Below are 21700 nucleotides of genomic sequence, written 5' to 3'. Positions count from 1 at the left end.
TGCACTTACTTTAGATGCCAATCGGCAGATTTCCCTTTGTGCATCTCTCATATATAAGACTGAGTCTTTTATATGGTCTATGGTTAACAGGATCGTGTCTGTCTAATGTGTCAATATTTTCTGACAGTTTATCTGACCACGCAGCGGCAGCACTGCACATCCAAGCTGACGCAATAGCTGGCCTAAATATAATGCCTGTGTGTGTATATACAGACTTCAGGATCGCCTCCTGCTTTCTATCAGCAGGTTCCTTGAGGGCGGCCGTATCCGGAGACGGTAGTGCCACCTTTTTAGACAAACGTGTGAGCGCTTTATCCACTCTAGGGGGTGTTTCCCAACGTGACCTATCCTCTGGCGGGAAAGGGAACGCCATTAGTACCTTCTTAGGAATTACCAATTTTTTATCAGGGAAAGCCCACGCTTCTTCACACACTTCATTTAATTCATCTGATGGGGGAAAAACTACGGGTAGTTTTTTCTCTCCAAACATAATACCCTTTTTAGTGGTACCTGTACTTATATCAGAAATGTGTAACACCTCTTTCATTGCCTCAATCATGCAGTGAATGGCCTTAGTAGGCATCAGGTTAGACTCATCGTCGTCGACACTGGTGTCAGTATCAGTGTCAACATCTGGGTCTGCTTGTGGTAGCGGGCGTTTTAGAGCCCCTGACGACCCATGCGACGCCTGGGCAGGCACGAGCTGAGAAGTCGGCTGTCCCACATTTGGCATGTCGTCGATTTTCTTATATAAGGAGTCTATACGTGCAGTCATTACTTTCCATAAGCCCATCCACTCAGGTGTCTGCCCCGCAGGGGGTGACATCCCTTCTAAAGGCATCTGCTCCGCCTCCACATCATTATCCTCATCAAACATGTCGACACAGCCGTACCGACACACCGCACACACACAAGGAATGCTCCGAATGAGGACAGGACCCACAAAAGCCCTTTGGGGGGACAGAGTGAGAGTATGCCAGCACACACCAGAGCGCTATATAATGCAGGGACTAACTGAGTTATGTCCCCTATAGCTGCTTTTTATATTATATATTGCGCCTAAATTTAGTGCCCCCCCTCTCTGTTTTTACCCTGTTCTGAAGTGTAGACTGCAGGGGAGAGCCAGGGAGCTTCCTTCCAGCGGATCTGTGAAGGAGAAATGGCGCCAGTGTGTCTGAGGGAGATAGCTCCGCCCCTTTTCCGCGGCCTATTCTCCCGCTTTTTCCTGGATTCTGGCAGGGGTATTTACCACATATATAGCCTCTGGGGCTATATATTGTGGTATTTTTGCCAGCCAAGGTGTTTTTATTGCTGCTCAAGGCGCCCCCCCCAGCGCCCTGCACCCTCAGTGACCGGAGTGTGAAGTGTGCATGAGGAGCAATGGCGCACAGCTGCAGTGCTGTGCGCTACCTTGGTGAAGACTGATGTCTTCTGCCGCCGTTTTTCCGGACCTCTTCTTGCTTCTGGCTCTGTAAGGGGGACGGCGGCGCGGCTCCGGGACCGAACACCAAGGACTGGGCCTGCGGTCGATCCCTCTGGAGCTAATGGTGTCCAGTAGCCTAAGAAGCCCAATCCGGCTGCAAGCAGGCGATTTTGCTTCTTCTCCCCTTAGTCCCTCGCTGCAGTGAGCCTGCTGCCAGCAGGTCTCACTGAAAATAAAAAACCTAAATCTATACTTTCTTTCTAAGGGCTCAGGAGAGCCCCTAGTGTGCATCCAACCTCGGCCGGGCACGAAATCTAACTGAGGCTTGGAGGAGGGTCATGGTTGAGGAGCCAGTGCACACCAGGTAGTCATAAATCTTTCTAGAGTGCCCAGCCTCCTTCGGAGCCCGCTATTCCCCATGGTCCTTACGGAGTTCCCAGCATCCACTAGGACGTTAGAGAAATTATGTTAAGCACCTCAGTTTTGCTGTAAGTTAGATTGCAGAGGTTATTATAATTATTCTGATTAGCGGTGCGTAGAACTATACAGTGTGCATCTGCATTTTTTCTGTGTGGAACTACAAGTCTCAGCATGATAGCACCTCTTTTTATGTTTGAAATTAGGGTGTGCAGTCCAAGCCTCTCCCCCCCCCTCCTCCATCCATCCTAACATATGCTCACAAACTATCCATACTAGTTCTCCTGTTAGTGTCGGGCTGCTAAACAAGCATGTGATACTAGTTGTCCTGTCAGTGTCTGGATACTCATATACTGGTGATACTAGATATCACATATGCACAATATAGTTATCTATCACCTCAGATAACCTCCACACCATACAGAGCCTGATAAGTTCCTTTAACTACTATACTCAAAACTCTCCCTGCGCTGCTAAAATACAACATACACCACTGTCAGTGTCTGGCTGCGCATACACTAGTGATACTAGTTGTCCTGTCGGTGTTTGGCTGCTCATACACTATTTATTATTTATTTATTACCAGTTAGTTATATAGTGCACACATATTCCGCAGCGCTTTACAGAGAATATTTGACCATTAACATCAGTCCCTACCGCAGTGGAGCTTACAATCCATATTCCCTACCACATTTACACCACACATATTCACACTAGGGTTAATTTTGTTGGGAGCCAGTTAACCTACCAGTATATTTTTGGATTGCGGGAGAAAACCGGAGTATTCAGAGGAAACCCACGCAAGTACGGGGAGAATAGACAAACTCCACACTGTTGGGGCCATGGTGGGAATCAAAACCCATGACCTCAGTGCCGTGGGGCAGTAATGCTAACCATTACGCCATCCGTGCTGCCCATAAACACTAGTTCTCCTGTTAGTGTCTGGATCCTCACACAGTAGTGATAGTAGTTGTCCTGTCAATGTCTCAATACTCATACACTGGTGGCAATAGTTCTCCTGTCAGTGCCTGGCTCCATAAAAGCTTATGCTACTAATGCCCTTATTTGTCAATGAGTGTTAAATGTCACTGTGAGTGATAAATTGCACCAGCCAATCAGCTCCAAACTTCCATGTCACAGGCTGTGTTTGAAAAATGACAGTTAGGAGCTGGTTGGCTGGTGCAATTTATGTATCACTCATTGATAAATCAGGGCATCATTCTCCTGTCAGTGTCAGGCCCCTCTCACACAGTGATACTAGCTCTCCTGTCAGCGTCTGGCTCCTTTCATACTGTTGATACAAGTGCTCCAACCATTGACTGGTGATACTAGTTCTCTAGTCAGTTAGCCCACACACACATTCGTTGGCAATACTAGTTCTCTGCCCAGTGTCAGCCTTCTCACATGATGCACCGATTCTCCAGACAGTGCCTGCCCATCTAACCTGCTCTTTATTCTAGTTTTCAGGTCAGGTAAAATTCCTTACTGACTGGTATTATATTAAGAACAAAAATCTGTACAGTGGAAGTATCAGACAGACAAACTATGAATATGTAGCAAACGTACTTGTAACATTGAGACCCTGGAATGAGTAAGGGAGTATGTATATTGACATTAATTAAAAATTATGAAGAGAAAGTTTTAAAAACAATGCCATGTTTATACGGTTATCTGTGCTAGAAAAAGCAAGGGCACTTGCATGTCTGAGAAATCAGTAATCAAACTATATAGCATAAAAATGACAGTAAAGTGCTATATCATAGCAACATATTATGGCCACTGGGTGGTGCTGTTCTCTTGCTAGTATTAATGCTGCATTTAGTCTCAGGAAAGCAACTATACAGGCAAGTATAGCGAAGATAGAGAGGGACGTAAGGTTAACTAGGCTTAAAAATGTCACATATTTACAAATACAATATAAAAGTAAATTTCTGTTTGGTACACTGCACTTTCTATACTGAACATGCATTGTGCTGCTCTTACCTGCTCACATTCTCCAACGCCATTTAGTGTCCCTGAGCCACAGTCACATCCTGCACAGGGCAGAGAGATATATGGTATGGGTATTATTATAGACCAGTCCTAACACCCCAGGGTTGGGATAACATACAGTTTTCCTTACGTTTGCAGCCTTGCGGGTTTTCAATGGCCAGGTCCCAATACAGGGGTTTGCATTTGTCACAAGCTGTCCCCTCGACATTTTCCCGGCACTCACAGGAGCCCTGAAGAAAATGAGAGGACAGGATGAGGCTCAGTAAGATCCATAGGGGGCTCCACATATTTCCCCCAAGAGAGGGGAAAAAGAAACAAGCATCCCAGTATAAGCAGAGGGAAGACTGCCACCCAGCTTCCTGAGACGACTTCTCTCCTCCCACGGCACAGCCTAGCTCTCCCAACACCTTTAAAGGACCAGAACCCCATTGGTAACCCTTCTGCTGACAGTAGGGTCAACAGAGCACGGAGGTTTTAATCAACACTATCTCCCCCCCTGTGATCTCCTCCTCCACTCAATGACACATGTCATCTGATGCCAGTGCAGAGTGCATTCCGGCTGCTTGCTCCAGGAAAACAGCTGTGACCCTACAGTTGGACCCGTCTTCATTCTGCCTCTCGTGTCTACACCAACACGTCATTGCAACACTACTGCAAGTTCACCACCGGCTCCTGTTCTCAGAATGTTCCCAGAGCGACCTCCTCCCTTCCCTCTCTGTTCCCACTTGTATTAAGGTTTCCCATTCATACATACTGCCCTATTATAATACGCTGCATCCTTAAATAGCATCATTATAACATGTACAATGCCACACAACTCAGCAGCTTACACACAAGATCACAACATCTGCAAGTGCCAATACACTCCGCTGACTTTGTAAAAAGTAAAAAAATTAAAGAAAGTAAAATAAAAAGGGACAAAACATAACAGTGCAAAAGGCAAAAAAGGACACAGCACAGACATCATTAGGTTAGTCATCTTATCTCACCTCTGGAACATTCTCGCTCAGAGAGGTAGAACCGGCTGGATTGCAAGGTCCCACTGTATGAGACAAGACAGTTAGCCATTCACTCTGAAGCTGAGTACGCATTCATTACTTTATATAACATTTCATTCTTACTTAAATCATAAATACAACACAATAATCACCAACAAGTAACATGGAGTAGTTAGTAAACAGAGGAAGAAACGCATTGTTGGAAAATGTCATGATTATAAAATAACTTGTACCCTGTGATGTAGCGATACTACGTTCCTGTATGTCACTATTACAAATTACAATTTAAAAGTTAACGAGCATGTGATCAGTGATAGGCAACCTGATACACATCAGGGGCCTTATTGGGTGGCTCTTTAACCTTGAAAAGGCTCGCATATTACTCTTGATCAAGGAAAGAGACACCTATCTGTAACAAGATACCAACAGGCCTTTCAAACAAGTTACACAAGCTATTTAGAAAACAAATCTCACAACAAAAGCAGGAAGGGGCTGGGGGTTGAAAGTGAAGCATTGCAGGGTCCACTGTTGCCCATCACTGTACTGATTGTCCTTGTAAAAATGATGCACAGTGCAACATGCTGAACTTTAAGACGTTGTCCCTGACAACCAATATGTTTACACATGGCCTGTGCAGTAAGTGCACCAACACAGGGACCAGCATGTCTGACTTAATTGGCATTGGGAAGAGACTACATTACATTTCATTTAGTGAAGTGATATAAACTAATAGAGGATTGTATACCCATCACATGAAATGCTAATGTACAACACATCTTGATGATCCGTTTTTATGCATGTGTGAAAGGTTCTAGAAGAATGAACCCACATGAAAGATGCACTAGTGATTTAAAGATCCTAATAAAAGGCATACATAGTTTACAGTAAATAATCACTAAAATACAATGCAAATAAACATGGTTGTGAAAATATTCTGCTAACTTTGAAAAGTATAATGTATTGTTCGGATTAATCATGTTTTGTGCACCAGGTTTGTGCGTCATATGCAATAAGGTCCCACTGTGATCTCTTATGGTCACTCTAAGCCTGGTCAGGAGACTGAATGAAATGCAAGGGATAGAAATACTGGGACAGATGTATTAACCTGGAGAAGTGATAAAGCAGTGATAAGTGCAGGGTGATAACGCACCAACCAGTCATTACGGATTTGAAAAATGACAGTTAGGAGCTGATTGGCTGGTGCGTTATCACCTTGCGCTTATCATTGCTTTATCACTTCCTTATCTATTCTCCAGGCTTAATACCTCTGCCCCACTGTGTTTTGTGTCCCATGTAAATACAATATCCTCATTAAAAAGATAGTGGCAAAAAGAAAGCCTAGCAAAAACATGGATGGCTCTGGAATTCCCAAAATCGTTAGACACTGTAGGGTACAAAATATTTGTCCACACAAAGAAAAATTGTGTTTTAAAACATGAGCACATCTGGAGCAGGTGGAACAAAAGCATAAGCGACAGGAGGTGAGGAGAGCCCCCAATCTGCTGTCTGTCATTAGTGAGCGCTCAGTTCATAAAGAGTGATGTGGTATATGGTATGTCTACAGAGCAGCGTATGGTGGTACAAGCAAGGTACACTGCATTCTGGTTTGCAGTAGTTTAAAAGGAACAGGACGTGTTACACGTGGCTAGGAGAATAACTGAACTGTGGGGAACATATAAAACATACATTCTATTAATATGTTCTATAAGCTTACCATAATAAACTCACTTACTGGGGGGAATTCAAACGTTTGAAAAGTTGGTTGGGTGTCTGTTCTGTCCTGTATATTAGATAGGAAGAAACAGACACCCAACTGACTTTTCAAACAATTGGATCTTCCCCACTGAATTGCTATAATAAGACCTTATTTACAAATAAATTGAGACGTCCAGTGACCTGTATCCTATGCACTGCTAGCGCTTCAGTTTTCTCTTAGGCTACTGGTCTGGAACTGTATATAGATTTCTTAAAAAACAAACTTGATTTAAGAAAACATACGTCAGAGAACACAGCTTAATTTTATGTATGTTGGCAATAGAAAAAGAAAAATCAGACAATTGTTTTACATTTTTGGCAGAACATTTTCAACTTATTTCTCTGATACAGATAAAGAGGAGAGGGGGCTGTGGACGTTACATCTGTGGCAAGAAGAAGAGGGTGTGGTGAGAAAAGGTGAGCAAGGACACAGGCCTGTTTACAGATAGTGGGGGTAATTCCAAGTTGATCGCAGCAGGAAATTTTTTAGCAGTTGGGCAAAACCATGTGCACTGCAGGGGAGGCAGATTTAACATGTGCAGAGAGAGTTAGATTTGGGTGTGGTGTGTTCAATCTGCAATCTAAATTGCAGTGTAAAAATAAAGCAGCCAGTATTTACCCTGCACAGAAATAAAATAACCCACCCAAATCTAACTCTTTCTGCACATGTTATATCTGCCTCCCCCCCCTGCAGTGCACATGGTTTTGCCCAACTGCTAAAAAATTTCCTGCTGCGATCAACTTGGAATTACCCCCAGTGTCACCTTCCTTTATTACCTTCACAGTTTGGATAACCATAGGTACCACTAGCACAGGTGTCACATCTCAGACCAGTGACCCCAGGGCGACACCTGCACTGTCCACTCTGTAAGTCACATGTGCTGTGGAGTGCACCCTCACTAGAGCAATGGCAACCTAAGCAGAAAGAGCGAGAAAGAGAAAGGTTTTTAAAAAAAATGTAACTGTGCCATTAGTCATACTTATTTATCTATAAAGTTTGTCACAACCACATGGGATATCACTGACACACACATCAGGTCCCAATGACTCTGTGTTACTGCTTAATCTGCAGCCTGACATTTTACTGTTAAGAGGAAGGCATGTTTGGGAGAGGCATTACAATCACCTGAATATGGTTCATGAACATTGTTTTGAAACGTATGCATAATAAAATACATAAATCTCATATGTGTGAAGATTAGGATTGTGAGTACTGCAGGACCAGCTACTGAAACAGCATGAAAGTTATTTTCAATAGAGGCAGGAAAACCGTGCTTCACTAACTGGGTGTGGATTAAAAGACTCAACACCAGATGGTCTTGGAGTTGGTTCAACGGCGACATGCAAATGGTCAACACAGAATAGGTCAACTTTTTTTTTGCCGGTTATTTTAACCATAATCCTACCCCTAAAACACCCACCAGTGCATAATCCTAACACCCCCTGCCCCCCCCCCCCATCCTTACCCTAGCCATGAAACCCTAAACCTCATTATAAACCAGTTGATATCGGCCATTTAACTGTCGATCATTTGGTGTCGACCTATTAACTGCCTCTCTATTTACTATGTTCCATCAGACCCTGCCAGTCTGAGCTACATTATGGAAGATGTGAAAAGAGGATGTGCTCCCCCTCGTGGAAAATACAGGTATTTGCAGTAAAGACTCACTTGTACAGCTAGGGAATCCATAGAAGCCAGGAGCGCACTGATTGCAGGTGGGTCCTGTGTAACTAGGGTGACACTGGCAGTGGCCTGTTGGGGTACAGTTATTATCCAATGAGCCCCGAGGATCACATGGACAAGCTGAAAAGACATGAAATTAAATGAGATAAGACTTTCATCTCACAGCCTGCTAGTCCAAACTACAGGCCAGTCCACAGATATATTTTCATTCACAGGTGAAGTGCAAATGAATAGCGAATGTCATATTAGGTGGACAACATTTACAGGACACCCAACACACATAGTAAGTTAGTGATGGAGGCTGTTTGCAAATCTCCAAAACATATAGTTACCTATCTATCAAAATCAATGTTAAAGACATACTGTATGTATTAAGGACAGTTTCCAAGGTAGGGCAAGATCACACAACCCTCAGTTTCCTCCACAGAAGTAAGCTGCTGAGACCCTTCTCTGGGTCTGGAAAGCCTACTTTTGCTGAACAATGTCGCCCCTTGTACTCACCTGTATTGAGGCTCTCTGCTGGAGAGCTTGACAAGACCTGTAGCAGAGATGCAGTAGATTGTGGGATTTAACACGCTCACACACGGATGTTAATACACCCAGCTCTTGATTATTTGACTGTAGCACTCGTCCAAACAGCATCAGGCTGTATTTACTGTCCAGCTCATCTGCAGCTGTACTAAAGGCATCTGAGAAGCTCTCCAGAGTAAAGCAAGCAATGGATAAAAGGGAACTCCTTTAAACTGCCTGCTGCTTACACTGTGATCAATCATACCTTGGCAATAAGGGTAAGAGTGATATCCCACAATGCACTGTTCACACCTGGGTCCATCATACTCCGGTTTACAGTAGCAACGGCCACTTGGATCACAGCCTTCTGGCAAAGTGCCAACAGAACTGCAGCCACACACTGAAAGACACACATGAACACAATGACCACAGCAGAAACAGACATTTGCAAAGTCCCAAAAGGAGATCCACACATTGCATTCCTCCCAAAGTTCCCAATACAATAATAAGGCTAAATTGGATCACACCCAAATGGAGTCATGCTATGTCCCAACCCACCCGTTTATCACTAGAACATTTCACATTTCCAGTAGGACTCACTCCTTTTGGTAACCGCAAATCTATTCCAGAAAAAAATGGTACTGCTTTTTGGTAGTTATAAATATAGGGCAGAAACCTCAAAGCAAAGCTTAATAAAGGAGCAGCTATGACGTTCTATAGCCAGAACTAGAAGGGTAAAGAAAGAAGTATGAGCAGGAAGTGGGGACGCCTTTCATCCTAGCAGTTACATGGAGGGTACAATGTTTGGGGGTCTCTGATGGCATAGTTATTTCATGCTTAGGAAACACAAAGGACTCACGTTGGCAAAGAGGATAATTAAAGTAGCCGGGAGCACATTGCTCACAGAACATTCCTTCAAACCCGTCCCAACAGACACACTTCCCGCTCTCCTTGTCACAATGGCCATCATATACGCCAGGTCCAGAGCATTGGCATGCTGCAGAAAATAAGGCCGGAGGAAAAGATATCAACATTAATAGAAGAAAAAAACAACAAATACGGAGGCAGAGGATAATGAGGAATACAGGAACGTGAATAACAGAGATAAGTAAAATGAGCATAAGAAAGGACTCTTTGTAGAGTAACAATAAATATCGCATGGAAATTACAGTGCACCTGTTATGTACATGTACTCTCGCATTCACAACGTGCAAAACTGCCGAAAAGCTGCGCAACTGCTTCCTGGTGATAAGCTCTTCAGTTTCTCCACAGGGAAGCCTACGTTTCTGAGGGCACATTTTCAGAGGTGTCCCATGTGTTGCAGCCAATTCCACTGTGCAAAAACATTATTATTGCACCAGCTTTGAGCTGGCTATGATCTACGTGGGAATTATTCCCTGTCATTCCAGTAACACCTATGTGCAGAGAAGCACATTTCTTGGGACACTTTGCCAAATCTTCAAATGCAATAATATACAGTGATGCACGTTTATGATTGAGCTATAAATGAGGTTAAAGAAAGACGTATTCCAGGGGAAAGCCTGATACGTTGGAAAGTACTATGGTGGTGGAAGACAGGACTCTGATGGGACATCTACACTTCTGCACAATGCTCTTTTTTTTAAGCTTCCTACAAACCTTGGAAACGATGTGCACAGACAGACATTTGTAGATTGTTTGGTGCAGTGAGACAGAACTAAGAGATAATGAGATCATGTGCGATCATAAAATAGTTGGCTATCGGCCTTAGAAACTTGCAAAACATGCTGGGATATGTAGTTCGATAACAACTGCAGAGTATACAATAGTTGTCTGAGCATGGGCTAAGAATCCCCCAATGACATGAAGTTAAACCAGTAGTGTGGTAACAACCTCACCGTGGCAGCTGGCACTATAGTACCCAGGAGCACATGTGTCACACGCTTCTCCTTGGAAGTTCTCCTTGCAAATACAGACTCCAGTCCCTGGATCTTTGCGACACGCATTTCCTTCTGTTCCAGCTACATTACAATCGCAAGCTGAGGGGGAAGACATGTATGTTATACACTGTCCTTTATGTACCATAACTACTTATACAACATTCTGAGCATCTGAAGAGGGAACACAAAATTCCAAATGTGATACAGGAACAAAGATGAGAAATAACTGACTGTTCAGCTACTGGAAAAGCTACCAGATAGCAGCAATAAATGTTGTCCTTACTTATGAATTCCCCAGCTGGCTCTTTTTGTGCGTCTGTGTCTCCACCAGGGCTAACAGGAACAGCTTAATAAAGAGAGAAATGTATTAAAAATCTGCAAGGCTTACTGCCCCATCTAGTGTCATAAAGCGGTATTGCATGCAGATTAATTAAAGGCAAAGAAACCACACAGTTAGCTCCATGGTGGCTGGGGGAGTATCTGATCTGGTGCCGTCCTCATTAATATATAGAGGTTGCAAGAAAAGTATGTGAACCCTTTGGAATTTCCTGGATTTGTGCATAAATTGGTCATAAAATGTGTTCTGATCTTCATCTGTGAATGTTTACATGGTGTGTTCAATAAAAACATGAGAACATATAATTGTTTGTGTGGTATTAGTTTCAGCAGACTGTGTTTGTCTATTGTTGTGACTTAGATGAAGATCAGAACACATTTTATGACCAATTTATGCACAAATTCAGGAAATTCCAAAAGGGGTCACATACTTTTTTTTGCAACTGTAATTCCCATTTTAGCAAACTGTAGAAGAAATGCACGTCACGGCAATAACCCTGCTGTGTTTCTGTGTTAGGCCTTCCACCCCTGCTTACTAGCAGAGTCTCCAGACACCCTCATGTTTCTTACAGACCCATACAGCTTGCATATAAAGCATAGTTATTAAAATTGGAAACTATGTTGCAAGCTTTATACAGGTTGAGTATCCCATATCCATATATTCCGAAATACGGAATATTCCGAAATACGGAATTTTTTGAAGGAGAGTGAGACAGTGAAACTTTGTTTTCTGATGGCTCAATGTACACAAACTTTGTTTAATAGACAGAGTTATTAAAAATATTGTATTAAATGACCTTCAGGCTGTGTGTATAAGGTGTATATGAAACATAAATGAATTGTGCGAATGTAGACACACTTTGTTTAATGCACAAAGTTATTAAAAATAATGGCTAAAATGACCTTAAGGCTGTGTGTATAAGGTGTATATGTAACATAAATGCACTCTGTGCTTAGACTTAGGTCCCATCACCATGATATTTCATTATGGTATGCAATTATTCCAAAATACGGAAAAATCCGATATCCAAAATGCCTCTGGTCCCAAGCATTTTGGATAAGGGAGACTCAACCTATATATATATATATATATATATATATATATATATATATATATATATAAGGTAATCCGTGGTTTTTTTTCCCACATGAACCAGCACACCAAAAAGTAGCAAAAATTTCAATTCATTTAATCCATGTTAATTCTCCAAAAGTGCAATGTGCAAACATAGGCATGGATAATAAAAGTAATACTTAGCAGTTCAATGCATCAAAATGAATGGCAGCTCCTACAGCTGTTTCGGTGCCGAAGCACCTTCATCATTCTGATGGCTATTCCCATGATGAAGGTGCTTCGGCACCGAAACAGCTGTAGGAGCTGCCATTCATTTTGATGCATTGAACTGCTAAGTATTACTTTTATTATCCATGCCTATGTTTGCACATTGCACTTTTGGAGAATTAACATGGATTAAATGAATTTAAATTTTTGCTACTTTTTGGTGTGCTGGTTCATGTGGGGAAAAAAACCACGGATTACCTTGTACTGATTGTTTCACCGTGCACCCAGCAAATGATTTAGAAGGTGTGTGCGATTCAATTTGCTTTGTATATATATATATATATATATATATATATATATATATATATATATATATATATATATATATATATACACACACACCGTATGTTGGCTTTGTCTGGCTGCAGAGTTCTGTATGTCTGTACCCCACCTTCATCACCTCCAGTGTTTATTCCCTTCACTAAATTAACATTACTGGCTGTGTCAACCTTTACAGCCACAATCAACACCACCAATATTATTCATATTATACACTACAACAAAACGCTTATTTTACAAGTTTCTTTTCCATAAACTCATGCTTTATATCCAGCAACATCGAGGTCCATTCTGCAAGCTGAAAGTAAGAGTCAGGCTTACGGTAACACTGAGGAAAATCTGTATATCCTTCAGCGCAAGAGCCACAGTCCTCGCCCGTATAGTTAGGTTTGCAGTAGCATCTTCCTGTCAGATCCTCACAAGTTCCACTCATATACTCAGAGTCACAGGAACAATCTGCCAGAAAGACATAAACAGCATTTCACCAACCAATTATCATCCTATTACAATATATCTCATGTAAATTACTTCTCAATAAATTTAAATACTCAGAATAGTAAATGGATATATACTAAAGGTCAGTGAGATGTTAGTTACATTGACAGGTGTATAAATTGGGTGGTGTTAGTTACAGTACCATATGCGTGGAGTGGAAATCAAACTGAAAGATTTTATTGCCACAATTGGGGAAGTTACAGTGACTAGTTTGTATGAAGTCAGTATGCAGGTAGTTACAGTCACAGACAGACATGTATAGTCAGTGGAGAGGTAGTTACATTGACAAGTACACTGTCAGTGGTCAGTAAGGGGGCAAGTGAGTGCTGTGGGGTGGAGGGAGGGGGGGAGAGTCAGGGGGTGGTGTATGAACTGTTAGGGCTTCAGTGAAAGAGGGATGAGTGCTGTCAGGGAGGTCAGTGAGTGCACTGAGGTGGACAGTGAGAGCTGTTAGGGGATGAGCCTGGGGGTCAGTGTGCACTGTGGGGTGAGTGAGATGTGAGAGTGTCAGTGTGCGCTGCAATGGCCTCAGTGTTATATGTAAGGAACTGGCAATGAGAGAGAGCTATGGAGGGGGTAATGGGACACAGGGGATGCAGTCAGGATCCAGGCAGTTGGGATCCCAACAGTCAGAATGCGGACTGTGGCATCCAGATGGTTAGAATCCCTACAGTAAGTACTGGGGTTAGGGGTAGGCACTATGGAGGGATGGTTAGGCTACGGGAGGGGTGGGTTAGGGATATGGTTAAAATACTCACCAGGATACGGGATCCTGGGATCACGATACATACCTTCCTGAGACACAGCTATAGAGTGTGCAGTCAGGGATACATGCAGGTAGGAATCAATGAGAGGCAGGAAGGTATGCAAGGAGGGCAATAAAAGCAAAGGCCACTTGATTACATTTGCCCCCAGGCTAAAAGTTGCCAGCCAGCCCCTTGTTACATTGTTATGAGTACATGGTTACTGGGGTAGTGATTATGTTGATAGTTCCATTAACAGTAGTATGACATTTCTGGGGCATACATAAAAGTCTATGAGGTTGTAGTTATAGTAACAAGTGTGTATGGAGTGGTGTTGATACAGTGACTGATATTTAGAGTCAGTGGAGTGGTAATTACATATACTGTATATTGTACCATACAGGACCAGTCTGATGCTACTTACGTAGACAGGTATACGGAGAGTCAGTAGGATGATCAGGTGATTTGTAGTATCCGTGCTGACATCGCTCACAATTGACACCATCTGTATTATGCTATGAAAACATATTTTATTATCATCATCTTCAGTATATTCAGTACCTTGCCCTTATTTATCTTTTTTACATAAAGCACCACAAGGGTTCTATAGCACCGTAAATAGTTAAAGGTAAAAGTACATACAGCAAAATGACTAGACAGATGACGCAGGACAGTTCTAGACGTTTATTATAACGTAATGACTAGAAAGTATGGAGGAAATGTACCGACCACTAGTGCGACACTTACCTGGCAATCTAAGCAGACCCCACCTCCAACGTACTGCCCTTCCCGGTTCATGCTTGCTCTACGCCTGTCCACCTCTGGATCATAGTAACAGTCGTATGCGTGCCCATTACAGTTACAAGCTGTAATATAGAAACATAAAAGTCAAAGGATTGAAACATCCTATACTGACCAGCAGTTTTTAGCATGCAATCCTCTTCACATATGCACCCAAAATCATCATAATAAATCTGTAAGGATATACTTGGCATCATAAGAGATATTCAAAATGAGTACACTTAACATTGGGGCTTAAGGTTTTGGGGTTTTTTAATGAAAAATATTGTATAATAACTTCTTATACAATCCCAACCATTGTTTCATTACATACATTTAAGTTGTACCTACTAGGCTGGCTAGGTCACAAGAATTTCAGGCAAGAGATAAAAAGGTTTAAAAAACATATACATTATAGATAATGAGCATAATACACAACATATATTTACCAGAAAATATAAGCTAATAACTAAATTTTTATTGGTTTCTCAGATTTTATAGGATTAAAGGTGTATTTACCACAACATTTGCGCCTTGTATATAAAGTTATAAGAAGTCACTGATCAATGTTGGTGTGTTTTTATCTATACTATTGAACACCAAAGTGACATCTACAATTGGTAGTCATTTACAGTAGGAGTAATATTATTCCTTATGATAAAAGTATCAGTTCACACACAAAACTCCCACCAACAAACACAATGACAGCTACATACAAAGCTCCAATAACAGACACTGAAACACAGAAAGAAGAACGCATTGACTTGATATCTCCCCACTATAATTTTTTCATACAATTAAAGATGTCTTAATCTCACATTCCTGTCTCATTCGCAGCTCTATTCAAGCCTCCTCAAAATGTGACATACAGTAATTACACATTTTACTACTAAACAGTTTGCATCATTTGCCTGAGCAGTTGGAGTGGCCATAAAAAAAAAAAAGAGCATGGAGGATGAGCTTCCACTGGTCCCTCATGTTGGGAAACAGAATTGTTGTACTTCCATTAAAAGAAAATGTCTTTAAGTGATCAACAGATCTTCCAGGTAAGGAATAATGGTCACCCTCCTAGACCTCAGAAGAACAGCTGTGAATTCTATTATATACATATATACTCTTAGCGAAGTCCCCAGTCCGAATGGTAGAGCCGAAACTGGTACTGATGTACCTGAACTGCAGAACGGAGAAGGTACTGGTGACCTTCCTGGATTGGAACATCTATGAACTCGTTCTGCTCCATGATGTTGATGACAACCTCAGAGATTCTGAATCTTGAATCTAACTGAAGCTCAAAATGGGCTGGCAAGACAAGTCTGTCTTTTAAATAAAGATGTCCATGTAGATACTATTTTGTCCTACTAGTGTCAGGAGAATCCAGCTCCTCTGTGTCTAGAAAGTTAAGAACCTGCTGCACAGTCTATAATAAAATGTCTAATCCTTGATGTCTAGAAGAACCCTCATCAAAGTAGAGATGAGCGCCTGAAATTTTTCGGGTTTTGTGTTTTGGTTTTGGGTTCGGTTCCGCGGCCGTGTTTTGGGTTCGACCGCGTTTTGGCAAAACCTCACCGAATTTTTTTTGTCGGATTCGGGTGTGTTTTGGATTCGGGTGTTTTTTTAAAAAAACACTAAAAAACAGCTTAAATCATAGAATTTGGGGGTCATTTTGATCCCATATTATTATTAACCTCAAAAACCATAATTTCCACTCATTTTCAGTCTATTCTGAATACCTCACACCTCACAATATTATTTTTAGTCCTAAAATTTGCACCAAGGTCGCTGGATGACTAAGCTAAGCGACACTAGTGGCCGACACAAACACCTGGCCCATCTAGGAGTGGCACTGCAGTGTCACGCAGGATGTCCCTTCCAAAAAACCCTCCCCAAACAGCACATGACGCAAAGAAAAAAAGAGGCGCAATGAGGTAGCTGACTGTGTGAGTAAGATAAGCGACCCTAGTGGCCGACACAAACACCGGGCCCATTTAGGAGTGGCACTGCAGTGTCACGCAGGATGTCCCTTCCAAAAAACCCTCCCCAATCAGCACATGACGCAAAGAAAAAAAGAGGCGCAATGAGGTAGCTGACTGTGTGAGTAAGATTAGCGACCCTAGTGGCCGACACAAACACCGGGCCCATTTAGGAGTGGCACTGCAGTGTCACGCAGGATGTCCCTTCCAAAAAACCCTCCCCAATCAGCACATGACGCAAAGAAAAAAAGAGGCGCAATGAGGTAGCTGACTGTGTGAGTAAGATTAGCGACCCTAGTGGCCGACACAAACACCGGGCCCATTTAGGAGTGGCACTGCAGTGTCACGCAGGATGTCCCTTCCAAAAAACCCTCCCCAATCAGCACATGACGCAAAGAAAAAAAGAGGCGCAATGAGGTAGCTGACTGTGTGAGTAAGATTAGCGACCCTAGTGGCCGACACAAACACCGGGCCCATTTAGGAGTGGCACTGCAGTGTCACGCAGGATGTCCCTTCCAAAAAACCCTCCCCAATCAGCACATGACGCAAAGAAAAAAAGAGGCTCAATGAGGTAGCTGACTGTGTGAGTAAGATTAGCGACCCTAGTGGCCGACACAAACACCGGGCCCATTTAGGAGTGGCACTGCAGTGTCACGCAGGATGTCCCTTCCAAAAAACCCTCCCCAATCAGCACATGACGCAAAGAAAAAAAGAGGCGCAATGAGGTAGCTGACTGTGTGAGTAAGATTAGCGACCCTAGTGGCCGACACAAACACCGGGCCCATTTAGGAGTGGCACTGCAGTGTCACGCAGGATGTCCCTTCCAAAAAACCCTCCCCAATCAGCACATGACGCAAAGAAAAAAAGAGGCGCAATGAGGTAGCTGACTGTGTGAGTAAGATTAGCGACCCTAGTGGCCGACACAAACACCGGGCCCATTTAGGAGTGGCACTGCAGTGTCACGCAGGATGTCCCTTCCAAAAAACCCTCCCCAATCAGCACATGACGCAAAGAAAAAAAGAGGCGCAATGAGGTAGCTGACTGTGTGAGTAAGATTAGCGACCCTAGTGGCCGACACAAACACCGGGCCCATTTAGGAGTGGCACTGCAGTGTCACGCAGGATGTCCCTTCCAAAAAACCCTCCCCAATCAGCACATGACGCAAAGAAAAAAAGAGGCGCAATGAGGTAGCTGACTGTGTGAGTAAGATTAGCGACCCTAGTGGCCGACACAAACACCGGGCCCATTTAGGAGTGGCACTGCAGTGTCACGCAGGATGTCCCTTCCAAAAAACCCTCCCCAAACAGCACATGACGCAAAGAAAAATAAAAGAAAAAAGAGGTGCAAGATGGAATTGTCCTTGGGCCCTCCCACCCACCCTTATGTTGTATAAACAAAACAGGACATGCACACTTTAACCAACCCATCATTTCAGTGACAGGGTCTGCCACACGACTGTGACTGATATGACGGGTTGGTTTGGACCCCCCCCAAAAAAGAAGCAATTAATCTCTCCTTGCACAAACTGGCTCTACAGAGGCAAGATGTCCACCTCATCATCACCCTCCGATATATCACCGTGTACATCCCCCTCCTCACAGATTATCAATTCGTCCCCACTGGAATCCACCATCTCAGCTCCCTGTGTACTTTGTGGAGGCAATTGCTGCTGGTCAATGTCTCCGCGGAGGAATTGATTATAATTCATTTTAATGAACATCATCTTCTCCACATTTTCTGGATGTAACCTCGTACGCCGATTGCTGACAAGGTGAGCGGCGGCACTAAACACTCTTTCGGAGTACACACTTGTGGGAGGGCAACTTAGGTAGAATAAAGCCAGTTTGTGCAATGGCCTCCAAATTGCCTCTTTTTCCTGCCAGTATAAGTATGGACTGTGTGACGTGCCTACTTGGATGCGGTCACTCATATAATCCTCCACCATTCTTTCAATGGTGAGAGAATCATATGCAGTGACAGTAGACGACATGTCCGTAATCGTTGTCAGGTCCTTCAGTCCGGACCAGATGTCAGCATCAGCAGTCGCTCCAGACTGCCCTGCATCACCGCCAGCGGGTGGGCTCGGAATTCTGAGCCTTTTCCTCGCACCCCCAGTTGCGGGAGAATGTGAAGGAGGAGATGTTGACAGGTCGCGTTCCGCTTGACTTGACAATTTTCTCACCAGCAGGTCTTTCAACCCCAGCAGACTTGTGTCTGCCGGAAAGAGAGATCCAAGGTAGGCTTTAAATCTAGGATCGAGCACGGTGGCCAAAATGTAGTGCTCTGATTTCAACAGATTGACCACCCGTGAATCCTTGTTAAGCGAATTAAGGGCTCCATCCACAAGTCCCACATGCCTAGCGGAATCGCTCCGTGTTAGCTCCTCCTTCAATGTCTCCAGCTTCTTCTGCAAAAGCCTGATGAGGGGAATGACCTGACTCAGGCTGGCAGTGTCTGAACTGACTTCACGTGTGGCAAGTTCAAAGGGCATCAGAACCTTGCACAACGTTGAAATCATTCTCCACTGCGCTTGAGACAGGTGCATTCCACCTCCTATATCGTGCTCAATTGTATAGGCTTGAATGGCCTTTTGCTGCTCCTCCAACCTCTGAAGCATATAGAGGGTTGAATTCCACCTCGTTACCACTTCTTGCTTCAGATGATGGCAGGGCAGGTTCAGTAGTTTTTGGTGGTGCTCCAGTCTTCTGTACGTGGTGCCTGTACGCCGAAAGTGTCCCGCAATTTTTCTGGCCACCGACAGCATCTCTTGCACGCCCCTGTCGTTTTTTAAATAATTCTGCACCACCAAATTCAAGGTATGTGCAAAACATGGGACGTGCTGGAATTTGCCCATATTTAATGCACACACAATATTGCTGGCGTTGTCCGATGCCACAAATCCACAGGAGAGTCCAATTGGGGTAAGCCATTCCGCGATGATCTTCCTCAGTTGCCGTAAGAGGTTTTCAGCTGTGTGCGTATTCTGGAAACCGGTGATACAAAGCGTAGCCTGCCTAGGAAAGAGTTGGCGTTTGCGAAATGCTGCTACTGGTGCCGCCGCTGCTGTTCTTGCGGCGGGAGTCCATACATCTACCCAGTGGGCTGTCACAGTCATATAGTCCTGACCCTGCCCTGCTCCACTTGTCCACATGTCCGTGGTTAAGTGGACATTGGGTACAACTGCATTTTTTAGGACACTGGTGAGTCTTTTTCTGACGTCCGTGTACATTCTCGGTATCGCCTGCCTAGAGAAGTGGAACCTAGATGGTATTTGGTAACGGGGGCACACTGCCTCAATAAATTGTCTAGTTCCCTGTGAACTAACGGCGGATACCGGACGCACGTCTAACACCAACATAGTTGTCAAGGCCTCAGTTATCCGCTTTGCAGCAGGATGACTGCTGTGATATTTCATCTTCCTCGCAAAGGACTGTTGAACAGTCAATTGCTTACTGGAAGTAGTACAAGTGGGCTTACGACTTCCCCTCTGGGATGACCATCGACTCCCAGCAGCAACAACAGCAGCGCCAGCAGCAGTAGGCGTTACACGCAAGGATGCATCGGAGGAATCCCAGGCAGGAGAGGACTCGTCAGAATTGCCAGTGACATTGCCTGCAGGACTATTGGCATTCCTGGGGAAGGAGGAAATTGACACTGAGGGAGTTGGTGGGGTGGTTTGCGTGAGCTTGGTTACAAGAGGAAGGGATTTACTGGTCAGTGGACTGCTTCCGCTGTCACCCAAAGTTTTTGAACTTGTCACTGACTTATTATGAATGCGCTGCAGGTGACGTATAAGGGAGGATGTTCCGAGGTGGTTAACGTCCTTACCCCTACTTATTACAGCTTGACAAAGGGAACACACGGCTTGACACCTGTTGTCCGCATTTCTGTTGAAATAGTTCCACACCGAAGAGCTGATTTTTTTGGTATTTTCACCAGGCATGTCAACGGCCATATTCCTCCCACGGACAACAGGTGTCTCCCCGGGTGCCTGACTTAAACAAACCACCTCACCATCAGAATCCTCCTGGTCAATTTCCTCCCCAGCGCCAGCAACACCCATATCCTCCTCATCCTGGTGTACTTCAACACTGACATCTTCAATCTGACTATCAGGAACTGGACTGCGGGTGCTCCTTCCAGCACTTGCAGGGGGCGTGCAAATGGTGGAAGGCGCATGCTCTTCACGTCCAGTGTTGGGAAGGTCAGGTTTCGCAACCGACACAATTGGACTCTCCTTGTGGATTTGGGATTTCGAAGAACGCACAGTTCTTTGCGGTGCTACTGCTTTTGCCAGCTTGAGTCTTTTCATTTTTCTAGCGAGAGGCTGAGTGCCTCCATCCTCATGTGAAGCTGAACCACTAGCCATGAACATAGGCCAGGGCCTCAGCCGTTCCTTGCCACTCCGTGTGGTAAATGGCATATTGGCAAGTTTACGCTTCTCCTCCGACAATTTTATTTTAGGTTTTGGAGTCCTTTTTTTACTGATATTTGGTGTTTTGGATTTGACATGCTCTGTACTATGACATTGGGCATCGGCCTTGGCAGACGACGTTGCTGGCATTTCATCGTCTCGGCCATGACTAGTGGCAGCAGCTTCAGCACGAGGTGGAAGTGGATCTTGATCTTTCCCTAATTTTGGAACCTCAACATTTTTGTTCTCCATATTTTAATAGGCACAACTAAAAGGCACCTCAGGTAAACAATGGAGATGGATGGATACTAGTATACAATTATGGACGGACTGCCGAGTGCCGACACAGAGGTAGCTACAGCCGTGAACTACCGTACTGTGTCTGCTGCTAATATAGACTGGTTGATAAAGAGATGTCGTAGTATGTATGTATGAAGAAGAAAGAAAAAAAAACCACGGTTAGGTGGTATACAATTATGGACGGACTGCCGAGTGCCGACACAGAGGTAGCCACAGCCGTGAACTACCGTACTGTACTGTGTCTGCTGCTAATATAGACTGGTTGATAAAGAGATGTCGTAGTATGTATGTATGTATGAAGAAAGAAAAAAAAAACCACGGGTAGGTGGTATACAATTATGGA

The 21700-nt window shown here is 43.8% G+C and overlaps 1 protein-coding gene across 1 annotated transcript in view; it reads right to left on the bottom strand.

Annotated features, from left to right (window-relative positions):
* Positions 1-21700, bottom strand: part of LAMA5 (laminin subunit alpha 5) — a 259245-nt gene that overhangs the window by 124243 nt on the left and 113302 nt on the right. Inside the window, exons 8-19 of the mRNA XM_063959301.1 lie at positions 14641-14759; positions 14318-14408; positions 12977-13111; positions 10982-11044; positions 10657-10797; positions 9639-9776; positions 9045-9179; positions 8255-8389; positions 7363-7500; positions 4822-4874; positions 3963-4062; positions 3824-3873 (exon numbers count right to left, since the gene is read on the bottom strand). Of these exons, the coding sequence (XP_063815371.1) occupies positions 3824-3873; positions 3963-4062; positions 4822-4874; positions 7363-7500; positions 8255-8389; positions 9045-9179; positions 9639-9776; positions 10657-10797; positions 10982-11044; positions 12977-13111; positions 14318-14408; positions 14641-14759 (1298 nt within the window). The remainder of the gene's footprint in view (positions 1-3823; positions 3874-3962; positions 4063-4821; positions 4875-7362; positions 7501-8254; positions 8390-9044; positions 9180-9638; positions 9777-10656; positions 10798-10981; positions 11045-12976; positions 13112-14317; positions 14409-14640; positions 14760-21700) is intronic.

This window comes from Pseudophryne corroboree, chromosome 3, assembly GCF_028390025.1.
Source record: "Pseudophryne corroboree isolate aPseCor3 chromosome 3, aPseCor3.hap2, whole genome shotgun sequence".
NCBI classification, from domain to species: Eukaryota; Metazoa; Chordata; class Amphibia; order Anura; family Myobatrachidae; genus Pseudophryne; species Pseudophryne corroboree.
Note: the sequence above shows the minus strand (reverse complement) of the source record. Positions and strands in the feature narration are given on the sequence as shown.